Genomic DNA, 26,949 nt, shown 5'->3' on the forward strand with positions numbered 1-26,949 from the left:
GCGTCTCTGCCCCTTGCCACACATGAGAATCGCAATTTGCTTTTAGTGCCACAGTGACTGACTCTGCTATTGTGTCTGGACGGTTTGAGTGCTGGAACCACTCTAGATTGGCGACAATTTTCATTTGTTGACCTTGTCCTTTTACCTTTCTTTCATGCTCACTGACCTTGATGCGCTCCTTTGCAACTCATTTTTTTCATTCTCTCATTCTCCACTGATGCGCTTGACTTTGACTTTCACATCCGCTTCACTTTTAGACTAGTTATTGCATGGTGCAATGAAAATGCCACCGCTATCGTTGCAGCAAACTGATGACTTTTATTTTCATACACAAAGATGAAAGTGAAACTGTTACACAAACAAATTTGCTCTTTGACATATTGATAACAACTGCTTTGAAATAAGTTTTCAAACTCATTTAGGAGAGGATGAAGAATTTTTTCTCTAACGCACAATTCCGCATCCAGATGGTTACAAAAATCGTATGCAGGAGTATAGAAATGTAAAATTAAAAATATCAGCACACAAATAGGTATGAATAAATAATAGAGTCTCGTAACGCGCAGATATTTTAAACATCAAATCACGTTCAGAACAAATAGTCTATTTCTTGTGTTTTTATTTAACATCCAATTTCGGGATTCACAACAACATTAATAATTATTCATAATAATTACCAGCTTTTTTCATTACCACGCATCAAAATTTCGAAAGCGTTATTTAAGATTGTGCACTTCCCTCAGTTGGGTAATATGCGAGTTTTTCTGTTTTCATTTAATTGATTAAAACCGTTAAAATATTTTTATAATTTTTAAAATGCCCTTGTTATATTTTGGATCGCTCCCGTAAAAATATGCCCACCTGCCATAAGGAGTGTTGTACTGAACTTATTTTCCAAATACATTTTTTTCCAGAACAATGTTCTGTAGTGTTAAAAATCATTTTTATGAAACAGATGTTTAAATTCTTGGCTGATAATTTTAAGATCAACAACGTTTTGCACATATAGTGCTCAAAATTCGTTTAATAATTATTTTTATCATCATTTCACCGGGGAATAGATCAAATGAGTGTATGCATATTATATAATTTTTTTCTCTCGCATGTTCAAAATACAATGTTTGCCTTTAATTACTCATTCCCATATCCGATTAAAGTTTTCCATGATAATTTTTAATGATATATATATTCATTAGCAGGTTTTATATTTCTGGATATCTGTTTTAGCAAAATAATTCATGTCAAGCATCACATTCGTTATCATCAATTTCGTGAGCGACTCGCACTCATCTCTTTTAAATAGGTTTGTGCTTTATCTCACTTCTTGTACGAAAATCGCTTTTTATTTGTGCACTCGTTGTTTAAAACTTTTGTGGCATCGCCATTTCAACAGCTTCAATAGAATATTCTCTGAGACGTCGACACATTCTTGGATAACAGCATCCACACAGAATAAATTAATGAAACTGGATTAGATATGTCATATTTAAATATGATGTTCACCCAACTAACTATTATCTTTCGTGTATAAGCTCTTGGAGTTGAAAATTGCTCTTGCTGTTTTATAGACATTTCCGTCGCTCCAAAAAGATGCATTTCAACCAAATGACTTTTTTTCTGGCGTGGCTATGTTGCGATAATCACTATTATATTTTTGGCTAACCTTGACACAGAGATGCTTGCTCTTGCGGCTTTTTTTCCAAAACATCGATTTTTATTCTTAAGGTGAACACTTCATAACTGTTGTATGTGGTTATTCATGAGTGCGTGAATTGAAAACCGACGAGGACAAAAATCGACATGACTTGTAGTTGATCAATTTATTTAGCAAATTTTCGTGGCATTTCATGAGCGCGATTTCTATGGTCTGCCTTCTTGGACCATTTATTTTTCGATTCTCCTGCACGCTTTACGTATGCCATTCCAAACTTCAAATATTGTCTGGTCCCTCGTTTCAAGTAGTAGTCGTTCAAATTTAATACCTCGCTATCGACTTCCAAAAGTTTTCTTTTTATTTTAACAACCAATCTATTATTTCTCAACCTCTTTCGCGCAGGAGAGAAATTCCAATCAATTTTTTCTTTACCTTAGCATAACTCTCTAAATTTTTAAGAAGATAAATTACGATTCCAGCAAATCTGCATTTGGTGTAATGGGCTCAGTGTGGATTTCTGCAAATGTCGGACAGAATTCGAGATTTTAAGTCGCTGTTGATACTGACATAAAGCCTCGATTCAGATCAATAATTCAATTGCTTGAAAATTAAGAGAGTCGACTTCCATCGTGGTCCTAGAATCTCCCTATCAATTATTATGCAATTATGACGGTGTGGTACTTATTATTTACGCCATACTCAAACATCAAATTCGATTCACTTGGGTTTGTGTAGTAAATTATTACTTTGGTCTCGGGTCCACCAGGGGACTAAACACGTTGATATCTGCATGGTGTCTAAAGTGTAAGTGGCTATCATAGACGTCTCTGTGTAGATGTATTGCAGCTGTACTGTGATGTTTATCGATTTGTTACCCTGTTAATTAGGTTACACCGTGGTATTACACTGATGGGTAATAACAATTATTCTCGCCGCGCGCGCTACATCTCGCTCGATCGTGCATAGCTGCGCACTGAATTAGTGTGCCTCGTTGGATTGCGCTGTTTCGGCTTCTATAACAAGGAGTAAATATTCGCGACGGCATGATTTGAAATTTCTCGAAAGTGCGATCGTTGTCACGATCTCTCCAATTTTTTTTATCGTCTCTCCAGCATTCAAAAATGGGCTGATTTTCGTGGAAGAGTGGCTCCGATTGACGACCAACTTTATCGTGTTATAAAAAGTGGAAAAGGAAGCAGCATATATCAAACTTTTCTGGGCAGGCCTTCCCAGTATTTATTGGCAAGGGAATTTAATTAGTTTCGCTGCTTGAGGCTTCTTTGATGTGGATTTTATGTTAAAAGTTGTTGGGGGACGTAATGGAAAATCAATACTTGAAACCGTATGCAGGTAGAAAATTATTGAAACGGTGAGCATATATTGAATATATTCTTGAGCAACAAACACACTCTATTGACCGCCTCCGGAGCAATAAAATAGCGCCTCCAATCACCGCCACCCTTCCTGGGCCACAGCCACAAAATCCCACCAGCTGGAACGCAACAAGAACGTGACCAAACTGGCACCCTGGCCAAACGGAGGCACTGGCGCCCTTCGCAACGACTCCGGAGAGAAAATCATCCCTCTCCGCTACAACATTGTACCAATTTGAAGAACCGAGCCGGTCCTGCCGACGGCTTAAACGCCGCTATGGTTGCAGATGTAGGCCACCGAGGAGGTGGTGGACGAGGCCGAGTCCTGCCTCACGGGGGGCGTCCTCGGGATCAGGCTCGACGTGGCCGAGTCCTGTCTTTTCGGCGGGCTGCGCGAGATGAAGTCCTTGCGCAGTGTCGTTTGGTTGAACGAGAACGGGTCCTTGGTGCGCTGGATCGAGCTGTGGCGGAAGTCTTTCCGCAGCGAGTCCTGCATCTGGCCTTGCCTGGTCGACGACTGGCACAGCGTCTTGCGGGTGCTGTTCGAGTTGTAGCTGGCGGTGAAGGTCGAGTCGTAACGCAGGTTGCCGCAGCACGAGCGGCTTTGGATGATGGCCACGAAGCCGCGACGGTACTTCTTGTTGAAGAAGGCGTACAGAACCGGGTTGATGCACGAGTTGGATGCGCCCAACCATTGCGCGATCGGAGTTGCAATGGGCAGCACCTGCGGAATTCACAATTTTGTACATGAAGTGGTTTCAAAATTACAGTTGCTGCAAAAAAGATGTGTTTTTCCACAGAAAATTGGAATTCGATTCCTGAGCAATGACGATTGCCAACAACGTTCAAATGAAAATTTATATTTCTTTTCAGGAAAGGAATTAAATTAAAACTTGATAATTTTCCCCATGAGTTGCAGCAAAAATCGATACATTTCGAGAGTGAGGGTTGGGAAATGATTGACGGCTTTTTCTGTCCTAAAAATTTAATTAAAGGCCACCAAATAATACATAATTCACTCTTTTTATTTTATTAATTTTGTATGACGCTTAAAAAACGCCTAAAACTGTATCAACTGACTAAAATCTGGCAGTTACAATTAAAATCGCCGCTAAAAATATTACAATTAAACATTAATTCACAAAGTCACTGTCAATGCGTGCTCTAATTTTACAATTTCAACGTTTAAAATTTAATTAAATGTCGTTGAAAAACTTAAATAGACTTTTAATGCCGAGTTTTACCTAATTTGGTTTTTATTTACAATTTTTAGTGTCTGCCTTGGTCGGGTTTGATTAGAACATTTAAAAGCAAAAGTTTAAAAAATTATCAACTTAATAGCGAATATAATGATCACGAGGAGCTATGAATGTGGTCAGTTGACGACCAATGAAAAGCTTTGAAATACATAATTGACTTTAAAAAAAGAGACTATGCAACTACATAAATAAAACATAAAAAGCAAAAACCTGTAAAAATGATCAATCCCAAGAATAAGCAAAACATTTTCGGGGATATGTAGATTAATTAAAATGTAACTCACGTCTTCCTCCCAGCCAGTAATATCTCCTCCCAGCTTGATCCTGGCGAAAATGACGTAGAGCGGCAACCATGAGAGCACGAATAGCACGACGACAGCCACCAGCATCTTGACCACCTTGAACTTTGACCTCTGCTGCATCCGTTCAACCTGTCCGTCCTTGGTGTCGGTGGGAATGCTGCGGCGAGACACGCGGATCCAGATGAGAATGTAGCAGATCGAGATGAGGATGGTGGGCACGACGTAGCACAGCAGCAGGTTGGCCAGCAAGAAGTAAAGGTCGCCGTCCAGTCCGGGAGGCCAAACCTCAAGACAGATTTGAACGTCGGGCTGTTCTTTGAACACGGTGACCAGGTCGAAGAAGAGCGCCCACGGAATGGTGGTGGTCAGGGCAACCAGCCAAATCACCATGATCATGAGGCGTGCCCGACGCTTTGTGATCTGGCATTTGAGTGGGTACCAGATTGCGAGGAATCTGGAAAAATAACACGAAAATTGTGAACTGGTCGCTACATAAATAAGGAGGATAAAAATAAGATGTGTGTAATGAGGAGCGTACCCTCTTCAAATTACTCACTGTGCATGCATGAAAGTAGAAGCCCGTGAAACGCTCGACCGCCCTTACTCCGCGTAATTGCGGAGACACATAATAATTAGCGGCACAACTACTCTGCTAAAAATGTGTGCCAAGGCCGTTTTGCGTTTTTCCGTACTCGTACATTCATTGTTAATCCACGTAACAGGTTCTCAACGAATAGAGATGCGTGTTCATCTGCTATTGAAATCTAAGCTCTAGAGTGGGCTTCTGCTGCTCAATTAACAAGCGCATTTCTATACGGACTTGACGCTAGCCAGTGCTCTCGTGGCAATTAATTCATTCGTTATTTGCAACGCTGCACTACTCGCTCTCTTCCAGAGTATATTAATCCTGCATGTGCACATATCCTCTGTGAAGCAGAGTTAATTACGAGCATTGCACATCCTTGGCTAGGTGTACGCATAAATTTAGCAAACGCACCGCCCAGCTGATTTTCAACTTCGCAAATTTTAGCGGTATTTGCTTGGAATTATTATTATTGTTGTTATGCAGTGGAAGCTGCAACAATCATGAATCGGACGAACAATCCAGCACACTGATTGCGATGGAGAAGTGGGAAGGTAATGCACGTACTTGTGATTCCTCTCGTTTGGAAATTGCACTGCGACAATTACCTCCGATGCTAATTGCGCCTGCTTGGCGATTCGCTAATTACATATGCATTTCTCTTCAAAGAGCCGAGCAACTAATAGAGACTCTGTGCCAGCGGTGAAGACGCTCGCGGAGAAAGTTTTGTTCGCTCGAAAGCAACAAGCTCTGGGGAGACGGAGAGACGATAAAAGAAGTCGGTGAATAGTTGTGAATTTACGCAAAAATGAGAAATAAACTGTTTCTAACTTTACTCTACTCAGTCAGAAGACTCCAGCTTGCTTGCGTCTTTGATGTGTGGCAAAGGGAGTGATGCACGAGGAATTTAAATAAGGTGCTTTGCAGAGTGATAAAATAGAGCCTAACTTTTCATGCATGTCTCTGTCTCTGCTGCATTCCTGGCAACGAGAATTCTCCTGCACGTCCACCATGAAAAATGCAAGCGAGCTCTCCCTTGGGCTAATTCCGTTACTCTCGAGATTTAACACAAACTTGGAAGTTGAGTGGTATGCGGAAAGGAGCAACTAATTAAAAGAGATAAAATGCGCAAGCGAATTACCTGTCCAGGGAGACTGCGATGAGGCTGTAGACTGAGGCTGCCACAGACACGCCCTGGATGTAAGGAACAGTTTTGCACATCCACCAACCGAGCACCCAGGCTGAAACAGACAGAGCAAGTTTAAATATTTGATGGTTGGGCACGTGCGATAGTTTCCGATCAGATACATAGTTAAATCACAAGTTTGCAGATGGAGAGATAGGAACGCAATTCTTTCTTTGGTCACGTTCAAAGTTTGTCATAGAAATAAGAGAAGATATTAAAGAAATCCAGCTGACAAAGCCAGTTGCCCGCGGCCCGTTGTTAACGGCTTCATTCAGCTAACAGGTAAACTTTTACTGCCAGAGCAAAGTACTATACGAACGTGCGAGAGTCGTTTGAAACTTTTTATCCCGCAGAATGTTTAGCTCTTAATGTAATGACAGGTATTAGATGCACTTGGAGTTTCAATTAAAACTCGGCGAAGCATTGAAAATTTGTTGATGGTGCAAACGTGACTTTCGCCATTGCAAATAACGCACCCGTAATTTACATATATCCTGCTGCGCGCGCGGGATAACATCGCAATCAATTAGCCAGAGAGTCGACGGAATGCAGTTATCAATCTGCAGTTTGCTGTCTGGCGTAGAATCGATAATCCGTTTCGCGTCGGTCGACGCTTTATGCAACCCGCGCAGCTGGTGAGGCGTGCAGGCTGTATAACTAATAAATTGAGGTCCGTCGCCGTGGGTACGCGGCTGGTTATTTCACGGGGCGCTGGGAAAAGATGATCTACGCCGGCTAAAATATGACCAACACCATCAACCCGTCGAATGCGGGTCAGCCCGGTGACCCAATTGAATTCATCTGCGAGAAATATGTGTCAAGCGGAAGAAATTCCTGCGCATCAATGTGTCGAGCAGCAGCTGGCCAAACAATCACAATTGCACCAGTGCAAAAACTCGGTCACCGGGCGAAATTTGATATCGACTTTCGGCGCGGCGGGAGAAAGTGTTCTTTCTTTATTGATTGTGGCTGCTATCAGCAGTGAGATATCTGCTTTTATGCTCTCCTTAATTGGTCGGAAAGCAGCGGCCCGAGTGCAGGCTCCGTTCACCATAATGCGCACAATAAAATCCGAAGAATAAAACGCGTTGCGGGCCAATTAGAGAGAACGAGAAACGAATTGGGGCGAGCGTGGCTCTTCGCGGCGGGCGCGTGGCCGCGGCTCGGACAGGAAGGGGTTGGATGATAAAGTGCACCTTCGTGTGGAAAGAATCGGCCTAGGTCAGGCGATGAATTTTTTATCACGCCGTATGCGAGCCTACGGCCTGACCCACATTTAGGTGCGCGCACTGCCGCTGTCGTCGTGCGTTTTCCTTTGCTTAAAACCATTTCGAAATTGCTGAAGGAGTGTAACATCGCGGCGCAAACTTTCATTCCAATGGAGGAAAAGGGATTCTTTGTACGGATGCAACTTTTTCACTCGCATTTGCGACGAGTTTAGAAAAGCTTGGTTTTCCTGTTTTGCTGCTCGCGAAGGCTTTGCTCGAGTTTCTCTAGAATATTTCTGAGAAACTTTCCAATAAAATACCCAATAGATCGATAAAGATAACACCGGATATCATTACTTTCTAAATGTGTCACACCCTTTCTGGAATGCAAATAGCTGACAAAAGTTGGTGGCTTTTAATTGGAGTGAAAATTTGACGGTTGAAGTAATTATTTTGGCCACATAGTAGAATTCTACCAACAAAACAAAATCCATGTCACAGAATTAACTACAGAAGATTCTGAATCACCGGGGCCTTTCCTGAACACAATCAAAAATAACATCCTGCAACAACACTCCTTCTTACAAAATTCACAAGCCCAAAAAGTCAATCCTTCATTTGATTCCTTTTCAATGAGAGGAAATCTGCTTCTAATATAACGCGGAAACTCGAGAATCAACAAGATTTTATTGCCTCAGAAAAGTGCCGCGAAATATTTTCATTTTAAACAATTGAATTTTTAAATCATCCTAAATTTTTTGTTATGTCTATCACACTTATTGGCTTTGCAGCACAATTTTCAGGTTCTGCAGCTGTTTTAGTGCAAAGCATGCTTGCCAAAATACAGCCCATGTCGACGCGATTTTTACGCGTATTTTGAATATTGCATATTTCATTAGTACACTAGGCTGCACAACTTTCCGAACCGGGGGTGCTCATAAATGTTTCGGTAGGTCAGACCGGTGTTCGGTCGGCAGTGAATAATTTATAGTTGCAGGCCCGCAGTGCCATCGGCGTCAAAAAGCCCCAGCCCGGCCCGAATCGGCTTCAAAGGCTTTACACATGGCTCGGAATTCAGCTGCCTCTATGGATTTTTCATCATAACGAGGTTGCAGCAGTTAAGCATGCGGAAAACGGCGCACACGAAACGACTTCAGGTGGATTAAAGCGGAAGTGAGTATGTATCTGCCTGCTGCCGTCCGTCGCACCCTTGCTCACACAGTGACCCAGATTCCGCAGCTCGCTCTCAAATATTTGCAGCTGTAAAGAGAGGGACTGCTGAAATGCGGAAGGCTGGTTCTGCCTCGGTCAATTTGAACGGCAGTGCTCTCTCTCTGCCAGCCCATTCCCATGTGTCTTGAGCCCGAAACTGCTCCTATTTGCGGCTCCCCGCCACTGCGGGCTGCTGCGCGAAGTGCTCCCCCGAGTGCCCCTGCTTATTATACTTTGACCAACTGAGTTTGCAGGGGTTTTTTCTCTGCGCAAGTCGAAAAACATACGCCAGGAAGGCAGGAGGCAGAGATGATTTTAAAATATAATAATGTAAAGGATTGCTTTTAGTTGGTAAAGATTTTTACTTGGATTAGTCTTCCTCGTTTAAAAAAATTTGACAGTAGTTACAGTAAATGCATTCTTAGCCTGATTCAATAAAATGACAACAGAGGTGTCCAATTAATAGATTTAATAGGATATTTCGGACAAAAATTCGACTTGTTAGTCCAATGTTCAATTAGAAATAATTGATAACTCTATGATGAACAGTAATTTAATTTAGAAAATTTTGAATTTTTAAGGCTTGATAAAAATTAAATCAGGAGTTTTTCAAACTCTTTCGAAGACAAAAAAAATGCCACGTTAGGTCAGAACATTTTATAGAGAAATGTATTAATATTTTCTAGAGCAATCTCAAGTTGATAATTAATGTTTTTTTGTTTAATTTTTCTATGTATTGCCTGTAGTTAGTCGGTATTATTTCTATCCCAAAAGGGCGTTACATTCGGTTTTAAAACGCAATTTTTTGTGAAGATAGTGTCATCAGTTGCCATCTACAGAGCTCATACAAATTTTGATCGGTGTAAGTGAGCAAATAAAATATAAATCATTTTAAGGTTGACAATTAGAGCAAGATTTGAAGACAAATTTTTGAATAAAACCACCCAATATAATCTGTTAAATATATAGCACAGGACCTCATTACACACTAGATCACAAAATTTTTCCTGTAATAATTTATGTTCTGCTCTCTGATGAGAATCATATATACATTCTTCGCAAATAAGTATCAATTTTGCCGGGCAGAATGTTTTCCCGACGGCAGCAATGTAGTAGAAAGCGACGCTGGAATGCCCTCCAGGGAATATCTTTAGCGCGTCAAGAAAATAAAAGGAATGCGGAGTGATATCATTGCTCTCCGGAATTCCGCACTCGCGAGCAGAATTGTCTACTAGCTAAGGAACTAGCTCGAGAAATGTGTGTGTTATTCCATTCGACGGGTTGACTTATGCGTCAAATGAAGTGCAGAATTTCGGGCTTCTGTGTGTGCAACTGAGCCGAAACTCGGAAACGGGGAATGGTTTGCGTTGACCTACTTGGCCGAAAGGCTGAAAGGTAAGGTCAGCGACCGTGCATAGAGCTGCTCGCCGAGTTAATAGGCCGGGCTATAACATGTGAGCTGCATTCATGGGGGTGCATGGGTGGTCATCTGACTAAGTACCCTCGCGTTTAGTCTGCGCCGTCTCAAATCGCCCGATCTATGCAACCTGCTCGGCCCGGATGCTTAAGCTTTTTGGGAGAATGCGAAACTAACTTGCATTATTCCCTTCCTGCAGCAGATCAAATTTTTCTGAAATAATGTAATAACATAATGTTCAAATTATGGCTTTCTGAAGTAAAAAAAACATTCCACCTAATAGTGTACAGCTTACACTGCAATTTTCTTCTTTATACAACGCATAAAAATAACTCCAGCACGTTAGTCACTATAAAATCAATCAATCAACTTTATTACAAAACTTTCCACAAAGGGAGGAGATCGATGCGTGCTATCATTTCCATTTACGATATCAGAGAGTGGCGTTTTTTCTGTTCCGAGATTTTACGAAAGCAATATATCATGGCAGGTGACCCCTGCGTGTGACCTGATTATTGACTTTCTCAGTCGATGGATGCGTGAGCTATTCGCATGATTGTGCGCCACTCGCCGGTAGAAGCGGCGCAGCAGCAGCAGCAGCAGCGAAAAAAGCACGATAGGCTGCAAGCTAATTGAGCTGCCGCGGCCTTTGAAAGTAGGGAATAAATTCATTCATTCTAGATTTCTTAGGAGCAGCGTCGAATGATATCGCCGTGGAAGAAAGAAAGTGGGCCACACGCAGCAGCAGAGGATCCTTTAAAATTACATTCACCGTCGTTTCAAATGCAAGCGATCAATAATAATATAACTGCCTCCACTCACACTGAGACAAGGTTCGTTGAGTTGGGAAAACTGCACGGTGGAGGATATTAAAATAAGAGCGGGAGGTTCCTTTTTCTTATCAGTTTTATTTCCAGAAAAAAGCTCCGGGTTTAAACTTCCTAAAATTTCTCAGTATACAACTTAATAATTAACTTTCTCTATATATAACATCAGAGTATTTGAATATTACTTTAAAAATTTTCTGCTCATAATGGTAAGGGGTTGGAGCACTCAACGATGATGCTTGTAAACTATTGTCGCTGTAAAACCCGCACTTGAGTTAAGTAATTACACAAGCTAGGAAAGTTTAACAAAGGACGCAGCCATTGTTTGCTGGAAAAGAAGCAACTACTGCCCTGGAGAGGAGCGGCTCGGGGCGATCTGCAGCTCCTTGTCGAACAAACCCCAAGCCAGTCTTCCGAAACTTTTCATATTATTGCAGATTGAATTTGCGATGTGTGGTCGGCGCACACAATCCAAGATATCGGGTGAAGAGTAAATCAACGAACCGTTTTTCATTCAAGGATTCCCTGCTGCTTTGTCCACAATCTCAATTGAGCCATATTACTTTCAGCGAGCCCAACAAATAGTAGATTGATGTCAACTAAAACAAGACTTTGATTGCTATTTCAACTACTGAAAAGAAGGCGGAACATTTCCGGGAAAGCTCCATCTCTCAAATAGATAAATTTAACTTAGAGCGTTACCATGAACTGGAAATGAATTCCAAGGTTTCGAAAGAAAATTTTTCCCATTAAGAAAAGCACCAATCAAGTCAACTTCCGGACTTTCGTGAAAACCATCGCTTTTATTTGACATCATAGAGCGTTGAAAATATTCCTCTCGCTCTACTCATCAAGAAATAATTTCCATAAAATTCACTGAAACCGCGCAAAACGGCTTTAGAAATGCATTAAACTCGAGGGTGTGCTTTATTAAATTATTCCCGCAGATTCAATTTGAATGCAAAATTGCGGAAGATGGTTTTGCGCGAGAATTGCATAATAAACGAGCCAGGAAAAACTCGCTTTCTTGTGGAGGCACGCCACCGCTAGTTCGTATGTGTTTGTTTTATCTCCATACACGCGCGCTCGCCAAGCACATTTTTCGTATCATCAGCGTTGCAATTCAGCAAACATTGTTTTTAAATTCATGCACTCTCACTAATTGGCATCACCGGTTGAGTATTTTCATCAGATAATTTTAAGATAATTAGAATTTTTAAAAAAAATATGCTTTGACGCTGCCGTAAACGCGTCCCTCGGCTGGCATGGTACACCAATTCCATTTTTCCCGGCTGAAGGCCGTGTTCTGTGTAAGGAGCGGAATTTTAATGATTTCTGCGCCGTACAGCATCTTCTTCTCTTATCGCGAAACCAGCATATTATTATTGCTGCAGAGAGTTACCAACGAGAAAGCGAGAGACGCGAGCGAGCGAGCGGATTACATAATTAAAAAGTGTGACAACAGCAATAATTATTCTCAGCAGAAATAGGGCGGCTTCCTGCTGCTGGCTGACAGAGCTCGGCGCGAATTCAAGCCGTTTGTTTATGTATCGGCAAGTGCGACCGCATGTCAAGGGGCAAGGATACTCAGAAATGCAGGGCAGTACGCCACAGATGAGCCGGTGGGATACACGACAATGTATAAAAATGTTAAAAAAAACTATTAGAAATTTTTTTAAAAAAGGAAAATTGTACAAAAAATATAGGTTTGGGAAATAATTTGTTGAGTTGGAGGTCTTAGATTGTTTTCGTTGGGTTTTTTCTTATTTCATTTTGAAGATTTCACGGAGATAAGTTTATAAAAATAAATTATTTAGGCATCCTACTACAACCGTTTCATTTGGTCACATAATTCAAGCGCAATTAATAAGGGAAACCCTTAACCATAACCTTTTGCCAAAACTGTTCTCCAAAATGAAAATTAACTAAACATAAAATAATACAACACAGGGCTGAACCCCGAAAAACTTCCGAATTTCAAAAATGTACGTCGTGTGAATAAAACTCCAATCAGCTTCCATTTATTACTAGCTCGGTACTAACAAATTCTAAACTGTATTTAACTCTGATTTTTCCTCCAGCAGAGTTTTTCGCTTCCCCTTTGTGCACTTCCACCAAGTACGTCTCGCTTGATGCTTGACCCGCTTCCATTTATAAATAATAAACAATACTTCTGACCAAGACACTTTATTAAAACGCCATTCTCGCTTTGTTTGTTTTCTGCAAACGTTCCGCTGCAAGACTTTATTGAATTATTACCACAAGCAGCACCTCCAACATGCACAGAATTTCATTTTTCTAGAGCAAATATAGTCGAAGTGAAATGTCAATAAACGCGCGTCAAAGCGCAAAACAACGCTGCGTGCGAATAATCATCTCGCTCCCATTTGTGCGTAGGAGAAGCTTACATGAACAATTCCTGTATCGCACTTTGAGTTGTCAGCACGTCCAATTAACAAAGCCGTGCAGATATGAATTCTTCTCGTTAGTGAAGTGACAGGCTAGAATAATTTTCCGCCACGAAAACACGCGGGGTACAGGAAAAGCAGGCTGTCATACACAAAATGAACGACAAAGGCGGCTGGTGGAGGTGTTTTTTATTCGTCACCAGGCAGCACAATCCACTCGGAAAATTCCTTTCCTGAGAGTGCTGCACACACAATGACTTCAAAGCAGGCAGCTGCGAGCTTAAAAGCAGTTCAAGTTGTGGACAGAATTTTCAACTTGTGAAACTGATTCCCTTGCCGACGCAGGAGCACACACCTCATCCCATTCTGTCAACTTCACCTTCGATAATAAGTGCGCAGCCAAGTGCGTATTGCATTCACTTTCCCTATGTGCTAGAACGCCCTACGCACATGAGCGAGCAGAGTTTTCATTGTATGGTTTGGTCCTTGTGTCAGACAAGAGAATCTACTGCGCGTTATAATAAAAAGGCGAGTTAAATAATAAGAAGAAAACAAGTTTCAAGTTCAGACGAGTAAAAGAGTGTGAGCCAATTTGTTTCATCCCTTTGAAGAACGTTTTACGCCATCTTTTTATTAGAAGGCGTCTTATATGTGTGTTTTTTTATTACAGGATGCACTATTAACATTGGACTTAATTTTCTAGAGGGTTATTTTATTGGAAGAGCAGTCAGTTGAACAGTACTGTTTTGAATTATAGTCTTTTTCTTGGGAGTGACGGAAAATTGTTCTCAGACGATCATTTATGTTATTTAAACAGTTATCGGCTGTTCTTAATTCAGTATAGAAGATATTTGGAAATTCTAAAAACGCTAAAATGTTAGGCTGAATTTTCATTAAGCTATAAAACTATTCTATGTTAAAATATATACTGCTCATCTGCGTAAAACTATTTCTTGCCGTAATTCTTAAATCTAAATTTTTATACCAATTCTTGGTACAAATATCGTCCCTATTAAGAAAATTCTTAAACTAACACGAACCCTTTAATTTTAGAATTGATTAAGTTTCTGACTCTCATCATTTCATCAAATACCGAACACGATCCTCTTAAATGTTTGTATTTGTTGTAACCTCTCCAGTTAATAATTTCAAAAGCGTTCTCATACGCATTGTTTCGTGTAATTGAAAGTAGGCCGCTGCACCGTTCTGAGAAATTTGCAATTTAATTGCTTAGTTAAGCCGATTCTCCAGAAGCAAAATGAGGTTTGCAGTTGAACAATAGCGAAACAAGAGGAACGGCGTCGCAGTTGCAAATGTGTTTACGCTGCTGGTTGATTCGGAGTGCATCGCATTAACCAACAGCCCTGAGCGGTGCATTTTGACACAATGGTTGATGGAGGAAAAGGTGATTGAACTCTGAATAAATGCGAGTTCCCCAAAAACGCTCGGAGCTGCTCTCGTTCACCCTTTTTCTCGGAATGACAGGCCGGCGGCGCCAAATCTTTTATTCATCCGAGGTTGTTGGCCCCTTAAGATTGCTAAGTTTATGCACCCCGGCCGACATCCGCGTCCGACCGGTTGCATATGTTCTTTTGCCAGAGGATGTGGTGGCGCGCTGAATGGAGGAATAATGCTGCGGCGGCGTTCATCACGAGATAGGCCGCTGCATCGAGATGGAGAGTGAGTGTGTGCTTTCGCTTTTTGCCCGTTTGGCCTGTTTACGAGCGGTGGCCACGTCACTTTTATAGCACACTCAGCATCATCTTTGGCCAAAGGGGAAGATTATTTACACAAAGGGTTGCGTGATTGACGTTCCGCCACGTGTCATAGAGGTAACAGAGCTTTGTTTCTAAACACACTCCGACAAAGTGTGCTTCTCCTCAGAGTTAGTGCGGCGTGGATCGCGTATCACAAAATGATCGAATGGCGTCGACCCAGAAAGGCTGAATAGTTAAAACTAGAGTTTAAAAATGTAGGTCTCTATAGCACTTACTTCAATCAGCATGATGCCAGGGTAATTCGATATTTCACCCTGAGACTCATCAAGACAGTTTATTGTTAATGTAAAATTTATAATTAGGCTTATATTCGGATATTTCAGCTAATACCATCCATATTTACACTTTATGTTGACATTTCAAATGTGTCCCTTAGGAAAAGCTCAAACTTTGAAAAGAAGATTGTTAAAGAGTGTAGTGAGAAGAGTGTCGTTTGCAACAAAGATAAAATTAAGGGAGGATGAGACATATTTGTGGGATATTTTAAAAACGGCTGTGCTGCACGTTTGGATAAATTTCGCGAAGCCACAAAGCACTCTCACGAAGCACCGAATTTTCAAATGTAAAGGACCGCCTCGTCGCTTTTGGTTTACCTAGTGCGCTGTTTCTAAAATTTGGCAGATACCAGCTAGACTTGTGGTCGAAATCAAAACTGATTATATCGTCGAGACTCATTTTCGTGAAAATTCGATTGCAACTAATGATGCGTAAAATGAGAAGCGGCAACTCCGTTTCCCTTCGGGCGACCACACCCGTTCGAGTAAACACAAAAAAACCAAGAACCATCTCGGCGGAAAGCCATACAGGGAGTAGATCAGAGTAATCGGAGAAAATAGTGGCAGCAGGAGCGATATCAACGCTGCCGGTGGCGCGCGGGGGTGCTTGCTGGCTCTCACTACACATGCATTCATGCAGAGTGCACAGCCGGCCGTTAGAGACACGCGACGAGGAGTGCATTGCAAATAGAATGAAAATAAGTGCACTGCTCGTCGCGAGCATTTGTCTGCGCCATTTAGCTCGCACTAATGCGTCTAGACATAGGAATCTACTTGCCAAGCGCGGTGTAACTATCGTGTGAAATAAACACTAGCCCCTTAACTGCAGCTGTTTATTAGTCTGGCTGATTTGCTGCTCTTTCGCCGAGTTATTAATCAGATATAAGCCTGATTTACGACTGCATAATGGCAGTTGGCCGGCTCGACTGTACCACCTTGCGAGAGATATCATTATTTGCAATTTAACCAGCCCTCTTATTGATTCTGACACTGCCGACCACCATGCATAATCTATTAGCGCTCAAACTTTGGCCGGTGTGCCCAACTGATAAAGCCAGAGTCTCACTAGGTCGCGTGCTCTATTGCGGATGCGACTTTCGAGTCTTGCCGATAAGGTGGCTGCCTGAATTAAAACATCGTTGCCAAACTATCTCTGCTATAAATTGAATACAAATCCAGGTGATTCAAGTTGCTCTATAGCGAAAAGAAAAGAAACAGTTCCAATCTCAGGCTACGCGAATTGATAAAAATGACCCAATTCGTTCGTGTCGCTAGAAAACGGCCCCTCTTATCGTTATTTATAATTATTTATTTATTTAATATTAAATAATTATTTACAAGAGATGGACCGTTTTCCCGCAGCACGAACGAATTGAAAAATGGAAAAATCCATAGAGTTGCTACTCCTTTCGCAGTGATTTCTAGACTGAATGCGTCGAGTTAAATGGCATAGGTCACATTAAAACGCAAAGTTTGCAAAGGAAATAAAAGTGGGGCACACGCGCTGCAAAGTAAACGATGCGTTTTGAGAGCTTAGCAGCGCGCATTTTAATCAGCAGAGGCGTGCGTTTTTAATAAAGTAATTGCAGCAGCGCGGTATTGTGTGTTGCCTAGCCTCCAGCCAAGTGAGAAATGCTTTGTTGATGCATTTTGACCATAATGGCAACTCTTGCGTCGCTGCGATTTTAATTAAGATTCTCTCCATTTTCTCCTTCTTCGCGGAGTCTCTAAGAGAACATTTTTTTATTCAGGAGCTCAGAGAGATACCATCTCTTTTAGCCCACCACACATGTCTACAAATGCTTATCTGCTATTTCTATTCTAAAGAGACAGGCGGCTTTTATTAAGGGATTATTGGGGTGTGACAAGGAGTTGTTATACTTGATTATAAACTTACTTAATTTGATGTAGATATAAAAAGAAGAAAAAAATGAAACCTTAAGAAGTGAAGGGCATAGATGATATTAATGTATTTACACGTGTAGGGAAGGAGCTGTTCAGTGAACATAAATTTTATGACTTTGATAAATAATGCCTTAGCTGTAAGTGGAACATGAGCATTTTAATAATTATATATTTGTATTGTATATCTTTAGGATTTGTGCTATTGTGCAATTGATATAAATTCAAAAAACGACTGCTTATACTCCTGGTTTAATGAATGAATATTTAATTAAATTGTCTGAACACCTCCAGCAAGTACTGGAATGAACTGGAAAAATTATGAATATAAGATTAAGAATGACAGGGAAGTAGTAATTTCATGACATATTATGCTCTCAAACTATACATTCAAGTGTATAAATGAATACTACTTGTCTTGCCAATACATACCCCCCTCTAGTGTTCTATTTTCCAAACTTGAAATAAAAAAGATCAGTTATATTAATATGTAAAACATCTGGGGTAATCATCTTTATTAAATAGCAACATTATAACAGATAACTCTTTGAATTAAAAAAAATGACTAAATAAAAGCTTGGGGGGTAATTCACTTTTTTTTAGCTCTTTTAATTGGCAACTGATAATGAACATATTTTTAAAAAAACATATAATAGGTCAAGAAGGGGCTAAAGCGATTGTTTTATACTTAAAAAGGACACAATTTCAGACAAAATTTAACAAATGCAGCTGCTGTGAGACTTGGTCCTTTTCTAAATATGTGGAAATATTCTGACTCCTAAACTTTTAGTCGATAAATTACTCCCAAGTCTATATACGAAACAATTTTCAACGAGTTTGTATATGAGCGAGAACTGCATTCAAACAAAATATCTGATTGTCAGCCAAATGTTTTCTCAACATACTGAACTGACAGACTTATTTTTCTCCCTGTTTCCTATCGATATTTTTTATTTAGTAGTTTCTATTGGATGTGGGGATGTTTAGAGTAACGTTGCCCTGCTGATCCTCATTAATCGTAGGTTCGGATCTAAATATAAATATCTCCTGAACTTCAATGGGCAATTTTTGGCGTTTGGAAGTGATTCTTGAATATACAATTTATATTTTTTAAGAAAAAAAAATGTTGCAGGAAACCCAGGAAACGAATATTATAATATTTGCAGCAACTAAATTAGGAAAATGATTTTAACCGGATTTATTTATCTCAGTACAAAAGCAGAAAACCCCGTTTCTGGTAAATAAACATACAAACCAAAATCAATATTGCACGGAAAAGTTTCCTTTACTTCGACGCTCAGATAAATTAGATGGAAAATAAGAAACTAATTAACTCATGATTTTAAAATTGACGAATCAAAATTTCCACAGGGAGAGTTAATGAAAAATAAACACAATTTCACAGAAAGTATTGATTTTTCATCTAAATTTTAAATTTTAAAAGCCGATCGAGTACTCACGGACGAAGATGTTGGACATGAGGGTGGCCGGCAGGCAGAAGACGATGACCAGAATGTCGGCGAGGGCCAGGTTGACGATGAAGTAGTTGGTGACTGTCCGCATCCTCGGCGATCGCATGACGACGGCAACGACAAAACAGTTGCCGACGAGGCCGACGGCGAAGACGGCCAGGTAGGCGACGCAGTAGAGGGCCGTCATGCCGGGCGAGTGCCGGTAGAAGAGCTCGTTCCATGCCTCCGTCTCGTTGGTCGAGTTGGGGCTGGCGTTGCGGGGCTGCAGCTGCTGCAGGGTCAGGGTGGCGGCGTCCGCGGCCATCCTCCTCTTCCTGGCCTGGCGGGCAGCTGACTGACTCGGCGGCTCCAAGCACAACAACAGCGTACGCTCGCCGGTCTGCGCACACCAGGGGCGCACCAGTGCCCAAAAGGGGTGGGTGCCTGCACGCCCGCCCGCCGCGATATTGTTGTGAGCAGCTCGCTCGCTCGTTCGTTCGCTCGGCATGCGTACTCGCATCCGACCCCGTGCTCTACACTTGCAAGATCGTTTCGCCCGCCGCTACCTTTGCATTTTGGCTCTTTTTAGCGATCAGCTGTTGAGCTTGGCAGATCAAGCTGGATGCTGATAGCCGCATTTATCTTTATCACCCTTATAACAAGCTGATAATTCATAATTTTTCCACACAAAATTTGACGAAGTAATTTTAAATTTTTAATATAAGGAGACCTTTGAAATTGATTTTTTTTCATGTTTTTGCAAGTTTCAACTAAATAAGATTAAGATCAATTAAATAAATATTTTAAAATTTGATCCTGTGATATTGATATTTTTTAAGCAGAAGAATTGACTACTAGACCCTGCTGATCCGACATTATTATCATATTGAGACCAATAAATTACATGTTCAATTTGATTATTATTTTTATTTTTATTTCCAAACATGTTTTGGCATGTCTTTTTATTCGCTCAAAAAATTATTGCCAAATTTAATTCAATTTAATTAATCATTGTTTATTCCTCTACCAATATCATTTTACATATATACAAAAAGAGTGAAAAGGCAAAGGTACAAAGGGATCAAGTCACTTTTTCTCATTACATGGCGTTCTTTGGAAGCTGAAAGGTTAAGATAATAGAATAGAATATTTATATAACGCCAACGGCGTGCAACTATTTTCAGCATTTGTATGAGGCTGCTTTGGATAAAGGTTAAGATAATAATAAATTAAATTAGGTTTAGCTCTCCAAAAGAGCCACAAAAATTAAACACTCGAAATCAACGATGATGAGACTGTCTCAATTCCTGCGAAGAAATCATCAAACCCAACAGTTGAGTGAAACATTTTTTCGTCAAGCAAGGATAACCACTAGGAATAGTAACTAGTTTCTTAGTTATATACTTTCTTTTCGCATAGCTTAGTCCAAGCACGTGCAAATAATTAAATCCCACAAATTTAATTTTAATTATTGCAGAATGATTGTACAAGTTCTCCTTAGCAATTGCAGCGTGCTATTTCTCACTCTTTTTCCTTTGCTTCAGGCCCCTTCAAAATTTTCTCTTTAAACGCCTTTTAGAAGCACATTTATCAGCCTTGATCATCGAGACGAACAAGAATGAAAATATGATGATAATGATTAATTGATGAATAAATTTTATTAATAAAGTATTGAATAAAACAAAAAAATATATATTTTTGGGTAGTTCCTTCTGTACAACCAAGAAGGGCTCAGGCCGACAAGATAAAGCCTTGGTCTCACGACAAAGAAAATCCAGGCCTTGTGAACAACCCATAGCTTTCATGTGCATGATTCGGGATTTTGATTTCATTTGATATGCATATAATTTTTTCAATTTCCCAGGTAAAACTTTTACTTTGACATAATCTGACGAAATTGACCCATTTTTGAAATAACGTATTTTTTGCTTATTATTATTATTGCTTCAGTAACCCTCATAAAAAAAACACAGGCTTCTTTCATTTTGAGAGTTCTGCGATTTAATTATTACTTCCAACTGGGATAGAGAAATCAATTCCAATCACGTAGGGTATTCTAACAATTTTATTTTGTCCTGACGCGTATATCCCGAGAATTCTGCGCACTGCGAAAGTTCTTTTATTTCGCGATACTTGCTGTGCTCTAAGTGAAGTAAGTGGTTCGCTCCTCGTGCAGCTCGTGACCCGCAAACGCAGATTGTGTATAGAGCATGGTACAGAGCGCGTGCAGTGGCTGTTTGCCGCACAAGTTCGCGGAAAAGCGGAATACACAATCAGCGGCGGTTCTCTTTCAATGCAGTCCGCGCGCTCGTCGTTTTTTTTTCGTTTCGTGGCGAACACAAAAGGCTGTGAAAAAGCCAAAGCTTCTGCTCTGATCGATCACCGCAGAATTCACTCATTTGCACGCGACGAGGCTTGCGCTCGTGCATTTGATGAATCGCAAATGAAATTTCAGCGGCCTTCTCGCCCACACAAATGCAGCGCAGAAAATCAGCTGCACGCAAATTGGATTCCTGCTTCCATGCTGCAGCCGCCGCGGATCCGCTCTGATTTTTCCGCGCAAAGCCGCGCAAGAGAAGAAAATGCTCGCGCTAATTAGAATTTATCTCCTTGAACGACTCGAGCACGCCCAGTGAACACTTTTTGACGATTCAGCTGTTCATATTGTCCGTGTAGAGCACCCGAGCACACCGCTGCATGGCTAATCTCGCGTAGATCTCACTTTTGCTCCTTGCTGCTACCTATGTTCTGGCTTGGAGTGAGAGAGAGAGAGAGAGAGAGAGTTGTTCTGCTCTTGTAATTGGAAGCAAGCTCAATAATTAGTGCTATGTGTCATTATGACATTGCACGGCCTGTTTTGTCAACTTCATCAACAACTTCATTTAAGAAATCATCTGCAAGTATTGCTCTGGGAAAAATATACGAGGAATATAAATACTATGAAGCAGCGTTTATCTAAAAATTCATTTACCAAATTTTGGTTCATATCTTACTCTTTAAGATGAAATAAAATAATGTTTCCAGTTAAATCAAATGCCTTTGCGCATAATTTACTTTCCTGTATCTTATTAGAAATATTTCCTGATCAACCAGTTTTGCAGCCAAAACCCACAAAATGTTGACTGTTGTTTCTTAATATTTAAAAAAACCGTATTGAAGGGGTGGAAAAAGAGTCTGTTTAATTCCAATTTGGCATCTGTTTAGTCGTTTCTTACTTCTAGGTGCAAAGGGACATGAGCGTCTCTATCAAAGCTATGGAAGTGGAAGTAGCTGGAAACATTCAATTTTGGTATATCTATGTTTCCCTCTTTAAAATATATTTGCAGCACTATTTTTTGGCAAATTTGGTCTGGAGAAGTTTGATTTTTAGTTCAAAACAAAAGTGGTTTTGTCGGTTTCGTTTAGTCCGACAAGTAGTCTTTTACACGTTATAAAAGAATATTAATTCGATCGAATAAATTTCCCAAGTCTCTATCTATGATGAATATAAGTTTTATAAAAACACGTCTTCAATACGTCTTTCTGCAATTGATATATATTTTAGTCGTAAATCTGCCAATAAAATTTTGTCAATTCAAACTAATACGCCGGAGGTTTTCTCGCAGTTAATTCAACTCCATAAAACAAAGAGTAGACGATAACACCCGTTTCAACGGACACGACGCATTAGCCGTTGAGTCTATTCACTTTTTTCGAAATCCTGTTCTGCAGAGAACGTGCATGCGCGCTACTTTTTTGTTATTGTCTTTTTCTGCGCCCTGCAGAGAATAAGGTGGAGAAGTTGATATGCAAATACAGGGCGCTGCACGTCTAGCGAGCCGGCTTTTGCTTTCCGTTTCATCACTGGTGTGTGTGTGTGTGTGTGTTGTCATATGCAATGTAGGTCATATCAAATCCGAAAGCCATTACCATTCTGGTGAGTGCGGTTTTTGTTTGTTCTGCGATTGAATGCGCCTGACACACAGAACGCTTGATTTGAACGCTCGCTCCACGGCTGCTCACATGCAAACCCTTTCTCCGTCCGCTCCTCCGGCTGCACCGCACTCGAGGTGCATGAGCAAGCCTGCCTGATACTTTTTCAAGAATCTGCAAATCTGGAAGATTGAAATGTTTTTCTTAAATTTTCGGTTCATGCATTAAATAGAGACGCCAGTTTTTCAGTCGTTTGTATTGCAGCTGTAAATGAAATAATTTTCCGATTAACTAAAGTGAAATAATCCTTGTATAAATCTGTTTAGTTTGCTTGCGGCCCGTAGGCCCTAAATGTTTCTGGTCTATAAATTTATTTGAAGAGAGCACGAAAACAAACCAAATGTTTCTATCCAGAACACTCATTGTATCCAAACGTGTCCTGGCATATCATAAATATGCTAGTTGAGATTTTCGATAGCAATTTCCGAAGTTCGGATTGCATGTCTCAAGCTCCGCTCGTATTTAAGGATGCTTTTAGAGATAAGCGCCGGGACGCGCATTTTGGCAAAGATGTTCCGCAAAATGCGTGGTCTCCTTGGCAACCGACCTGTTGATCTCCACTATAAAAAGCAATTCGGTGCGTGTATGTGGGTGAGAAAACAAGTGTGCACTTATTGTTGAACAGTGGCTATAGTGCACATATGCCGTAAAAAAGAGAGAGATCAGAAAGGATGCGACGTGGGCGACGAGGCCCGTCTTCCTGCTTTATTTTTATTAAACGACGCCACGACAGAAAATGTCTGTCCAGCTCTCACAATTTGGAATGCAACGAAGCGTTTTGACTCTATTCCAATAGCGAGATTTATCATTCAAGCCATTAAAATGACGTTGTACATCTGCACAGTAATTATTAAAGCAATTAAATATGTGTTTTGGCGCGAAATGAAGGAATTTCAAGAATTATAATATTCTGTTCGCCAAGGCAAAAATTAATGATCATGATGAATAGCTCAAACTGTAATATTCATTCTCAAAACATTGTTGGAGGAAAAGATTTAACATCAATATAGAGCAATTCTGTGCCTGGTATCAGTCTTTTATTTAATCTTTTAATATAAGGGATATTCCAGGAATTAGAGATTTTTATTAGATTATGCAATCAGAAATATAAAAGATATAAATAAATATTTTCAATGTGAAATTTCAGTTTGAGCATATTTTAGCACACTTTTTAAAGCATGCGTTCAATATAATATGGTAATTAGATCCTGATCACTGCAGAAACTTTTATGATGAAATAACCGAAAATAACGTAAGCATAAATGAAGGCAAAACATTGCATATTTAAACAAAAATGAAATTTTACTCTTTATGTTTTACCACAGGCAAGCATCGTAAATTTGTTCCACCCACTATAAAGATTTGCTTCAACACACACATGGCACAGGGCAAATTTAACATATATTGCCCGCTATTGAGTAAGACCATTCCACTAATTTATTGGACCAAAAGTCAATAACCTCGAAAAGTCAGTTAATGAACAGCACGAGAGGTGGTTGTGCCAAGAATGCGAGTGGCATTTTCTCGAGTTATGTTCTTGCAGCCCAGCCTGCAGAAGCAATCAACGAAAGTTGACGACCGGCCGAGCGAAAAAAATGGGCCAGCTGCACACACGCATTTTTCACTGTGTTTTATTGCAAGCTGTGCATCATGACATTTTTCCCGATGTGCAGTAAAACACGGTATTCGGCTCCACTGAGTCGCGTTTTACTGTGCTTCTAGAGGGATAAAAATTTAACCGCTTTTGCGTTTTATTTCCTCTCACGTTGGAGTCATTAAAAGCGAGTGTAGAAAGATTGATTGTAATGAATGCGAAGAAAAAGATACTTAAACGGGAGAACTAACGATATCAGATTGATACAGCTTTTCTGCTATATTGTATAAAAAGGTGTAGAAAGGTCTCATAACTCATTCACAGGGAAATGCTATATTTAAACAGATGTCACCTCATCGGATAGTAACACACCCACCTTTGTTGTACCTGGTGCGCACTCGACAGTTAGTAGAAGTTATTATTGCGCGAGAGAGGCAGGCTTGCCAAGCTCCAGCACCGACCTATAAATTTTCCAGATGTAGCATCGCACGAGACGTAAATGATTAATGCCCGTTCACCAATGCAGTCAAATCATCATTTATTTTACTATATAAATGTTCAGGTGCGGTATTGAATAAATATAAACTTTCAATAAATTATTTCCCGTCTCGCTTTTTGGGGATTTTATTCAGGACACTGCTGATATTAATCATTATACATTTTATTCATTTTTAATTTCCTTCCATATATATGGGTAATGGATTTTATGATTATGAGGCTATGACTGGAATTTTCATTCTAGAAGTATGCTACAAGAATTTTAATAAATAATAAATTTTCTATCTAATATTTTCCTTGTTTCTGTTGATTAGAAATAATTGAGATATAATAACGCTACATGAGTTTATTATTAAATGTTTAATGTATTAATCAGGAAACACTCAGAGCTTCAAAAGATAATTTAAAAATTAGGGGAGCTCCGCTCCTATTTCTTGTATAGAGTATTTTAGCCAATGTAATAAATATTTTGACGAATTTATTTTTGCCCTCAGTCAGCAGTCAAAACTGTGCTCAGATTTAGAGCCTAAATCAGGTCTGCATTTTTGGTGGTTGCTATGGACATCTATTTTTCCAGCTTCTGGTTCAAATTAAACATCAATTCGAGTCTACCTCGTCTTTATTATTCCATTTTATTTATCTTTTCACCTTATCTCAATTTATATCCTCTTTTCGAGGCCGAGAGACAGCTGGTAAAAACCTCTCACTTGGTTCATGTCAGTGATTAAAATCCGAACCATTTTGTACATTAAAAATGGTCTTGAAAAATTCCCTATTTTAATTTTCTGTCGTATTTTTATTATAATAATAAAAAAACTAAGATCAAACTCACAGCACACTATTAACCTCAAAAAGTTTCAATTATGAAGATTGTCAGCAAACGTTTTGTACGTATCGAGGTGGAAAAATAACTAGAGCGTAAACATGAAAAGGAAAATGCGGAAAAAGCGAAAGAAGAAGAGAAATTTTAAATTTCAAAGGAGAACAAGAATGATTCTAGCCGTCAAAGACGAGAGGGTTGGCACACATATGCAGAATTAGCAGGGTGTAAAAAGGTGCATCCGCGACTAATTGCAGATAGAGGGAAGGCGAGCGAGCGAGCGAGCGGCAAAGCGGCGGAAAAGCTGGTGCAGGCGGCCGGAGAATAAACAGGCGGCCTGGTGACCCAGCGTGAGAGAGCGCATTGATTTTGGTATGTGCCGCGCCACGGCGCAACCACTGCACCACCTCCGAAGGGGTAGCAGCCAGCACGAGAGGGAAGTTACCCCGTCGAATGCATCTCCCGGCCCAACACAACAGCCCCTGCGCCTACACGCATGCAGCTGAATTTTCTCCGCTCTGTTTCTCGCAGCAAATCAGCATCGTTGCACACAAATATTTCACACCTTTGCCGACCAAGTCGTCAGTTGTGGCCTGTAATGCGAACTTCTGTAACGGTCAATTTGGAGTTGTTTTCACTCAAATTATGCAAGATTTTTACAAAAAATAGTAAAATTTATGACGAATTTTGATGATTTTTATAGCATCCTGGTTTGTTCTTAAGAACTTAACGTTTTAATAGTTCTATCTTAAATTTTTTAGATAACTTCGATTAAAAATTGAGAGTGAATTTAAATGGCTATATTTTAAAAATGCTTCTCTGATTTTAAAAGACTTTAACTCACCATTAAACCTGCTCCTTAGAATTAAAAATTTATCGGAAATAATTTCATTTTCACGTATAATAGGATGCAGTTCTCTTTTACTTTTCCTGATTTTGTCACATCTTGGTTTTTGAAATGCATTTCCTAATCAAAAATCACATTTTCTCGTATGATATTTAATTACGCTGTGTGACTAACTCTGTAACCGGCTGAATTAAATTTGAATTATCACGGGCACAGCTGACGTAAAGAAGCATCTCTCGTCTATTCTGACAACTGCGGCAGGGTCGTTTCATTCAAAGATTTTTTATATTTATTTCCTGCGTGTGTTTGTGCAGTCCAGCCGCACATTCCGGCACCTCACTCAGCAGCTAATAATTGAAACAAAATGAGTGCAATAAAAATTG

At 40.1% G+C, this 26,949-nt stretch overlaps 1 protein-coding gene across 1 annotated transcript; it reads right to left on the bottom strand.

Moving 5' to 3' along the window:
- Nucleotides 1–293: 293 nt before the first annotated feature.
- Nucleotides 294–19,283, bottom strand: LOC135939932 (neuropeptide SIFamide receptor-like). The gene is made up of 4 exons (XM_065484544.1): nucleotides 18,845–19,283; nucleotides 6,313–6,412; nucleotides 4,571–5,042; nucleotides 294–3,751 (listed from the first exon to the last, which is right to left on the bottom strand). Exons 1-4 carry the CDS (start codon nucleotides 19,158–19,160, stop codon nucleotides 3,293–3,295), a joined length of 1,347 nt encoding a protein of 448 aa, XP_065340616.1. The 5' UTR covers nucleotides 19,161–19,283; the 3' UTR covers nucleotides 294–3,292.
- Nucleotides 19,284–26,949: the final 7,666 nt, after the last annotated feature.

Source organism: Cloeon dipterum, chromosome 3 (genome assembly GCF_949628265.1).
Source record: "Cloeon dipterum chromosome 3, ieCloDipt1.1, whole genome shotgun sequence".
In the NCBI taxonomy this organism is placed as follows: Eukaryota; Metazoa; Arthropoda; class Insecta; order Ephemeroptera; family Baetidae; genus Cloeon; species Cloeon dipterum.

Coding starts and splice junctions, on each gene's coding strand:
- LOC135939932 (XM_065484544.1), bottom strand. CDS start 19,160: ATGGCCGCGGACGCCGCCACCCTGACCCTGCAGCAGCTGCAGCCCCGC. Junction 6,413..18,844: donor CATGTCCAACATCTTCGTCC/GTGAGTACTCGA, acceptor TGTCTGTTTCAG/CCTGGGTGCTCGGTTGGTGG. Junction 5,043..6,312: donor ATCGCAGTCTCCCTGGACAG/GTAATTCGCTTG, acceptor TTATTTTTCCAG/ATTCCTCGCAATCTGGTACC.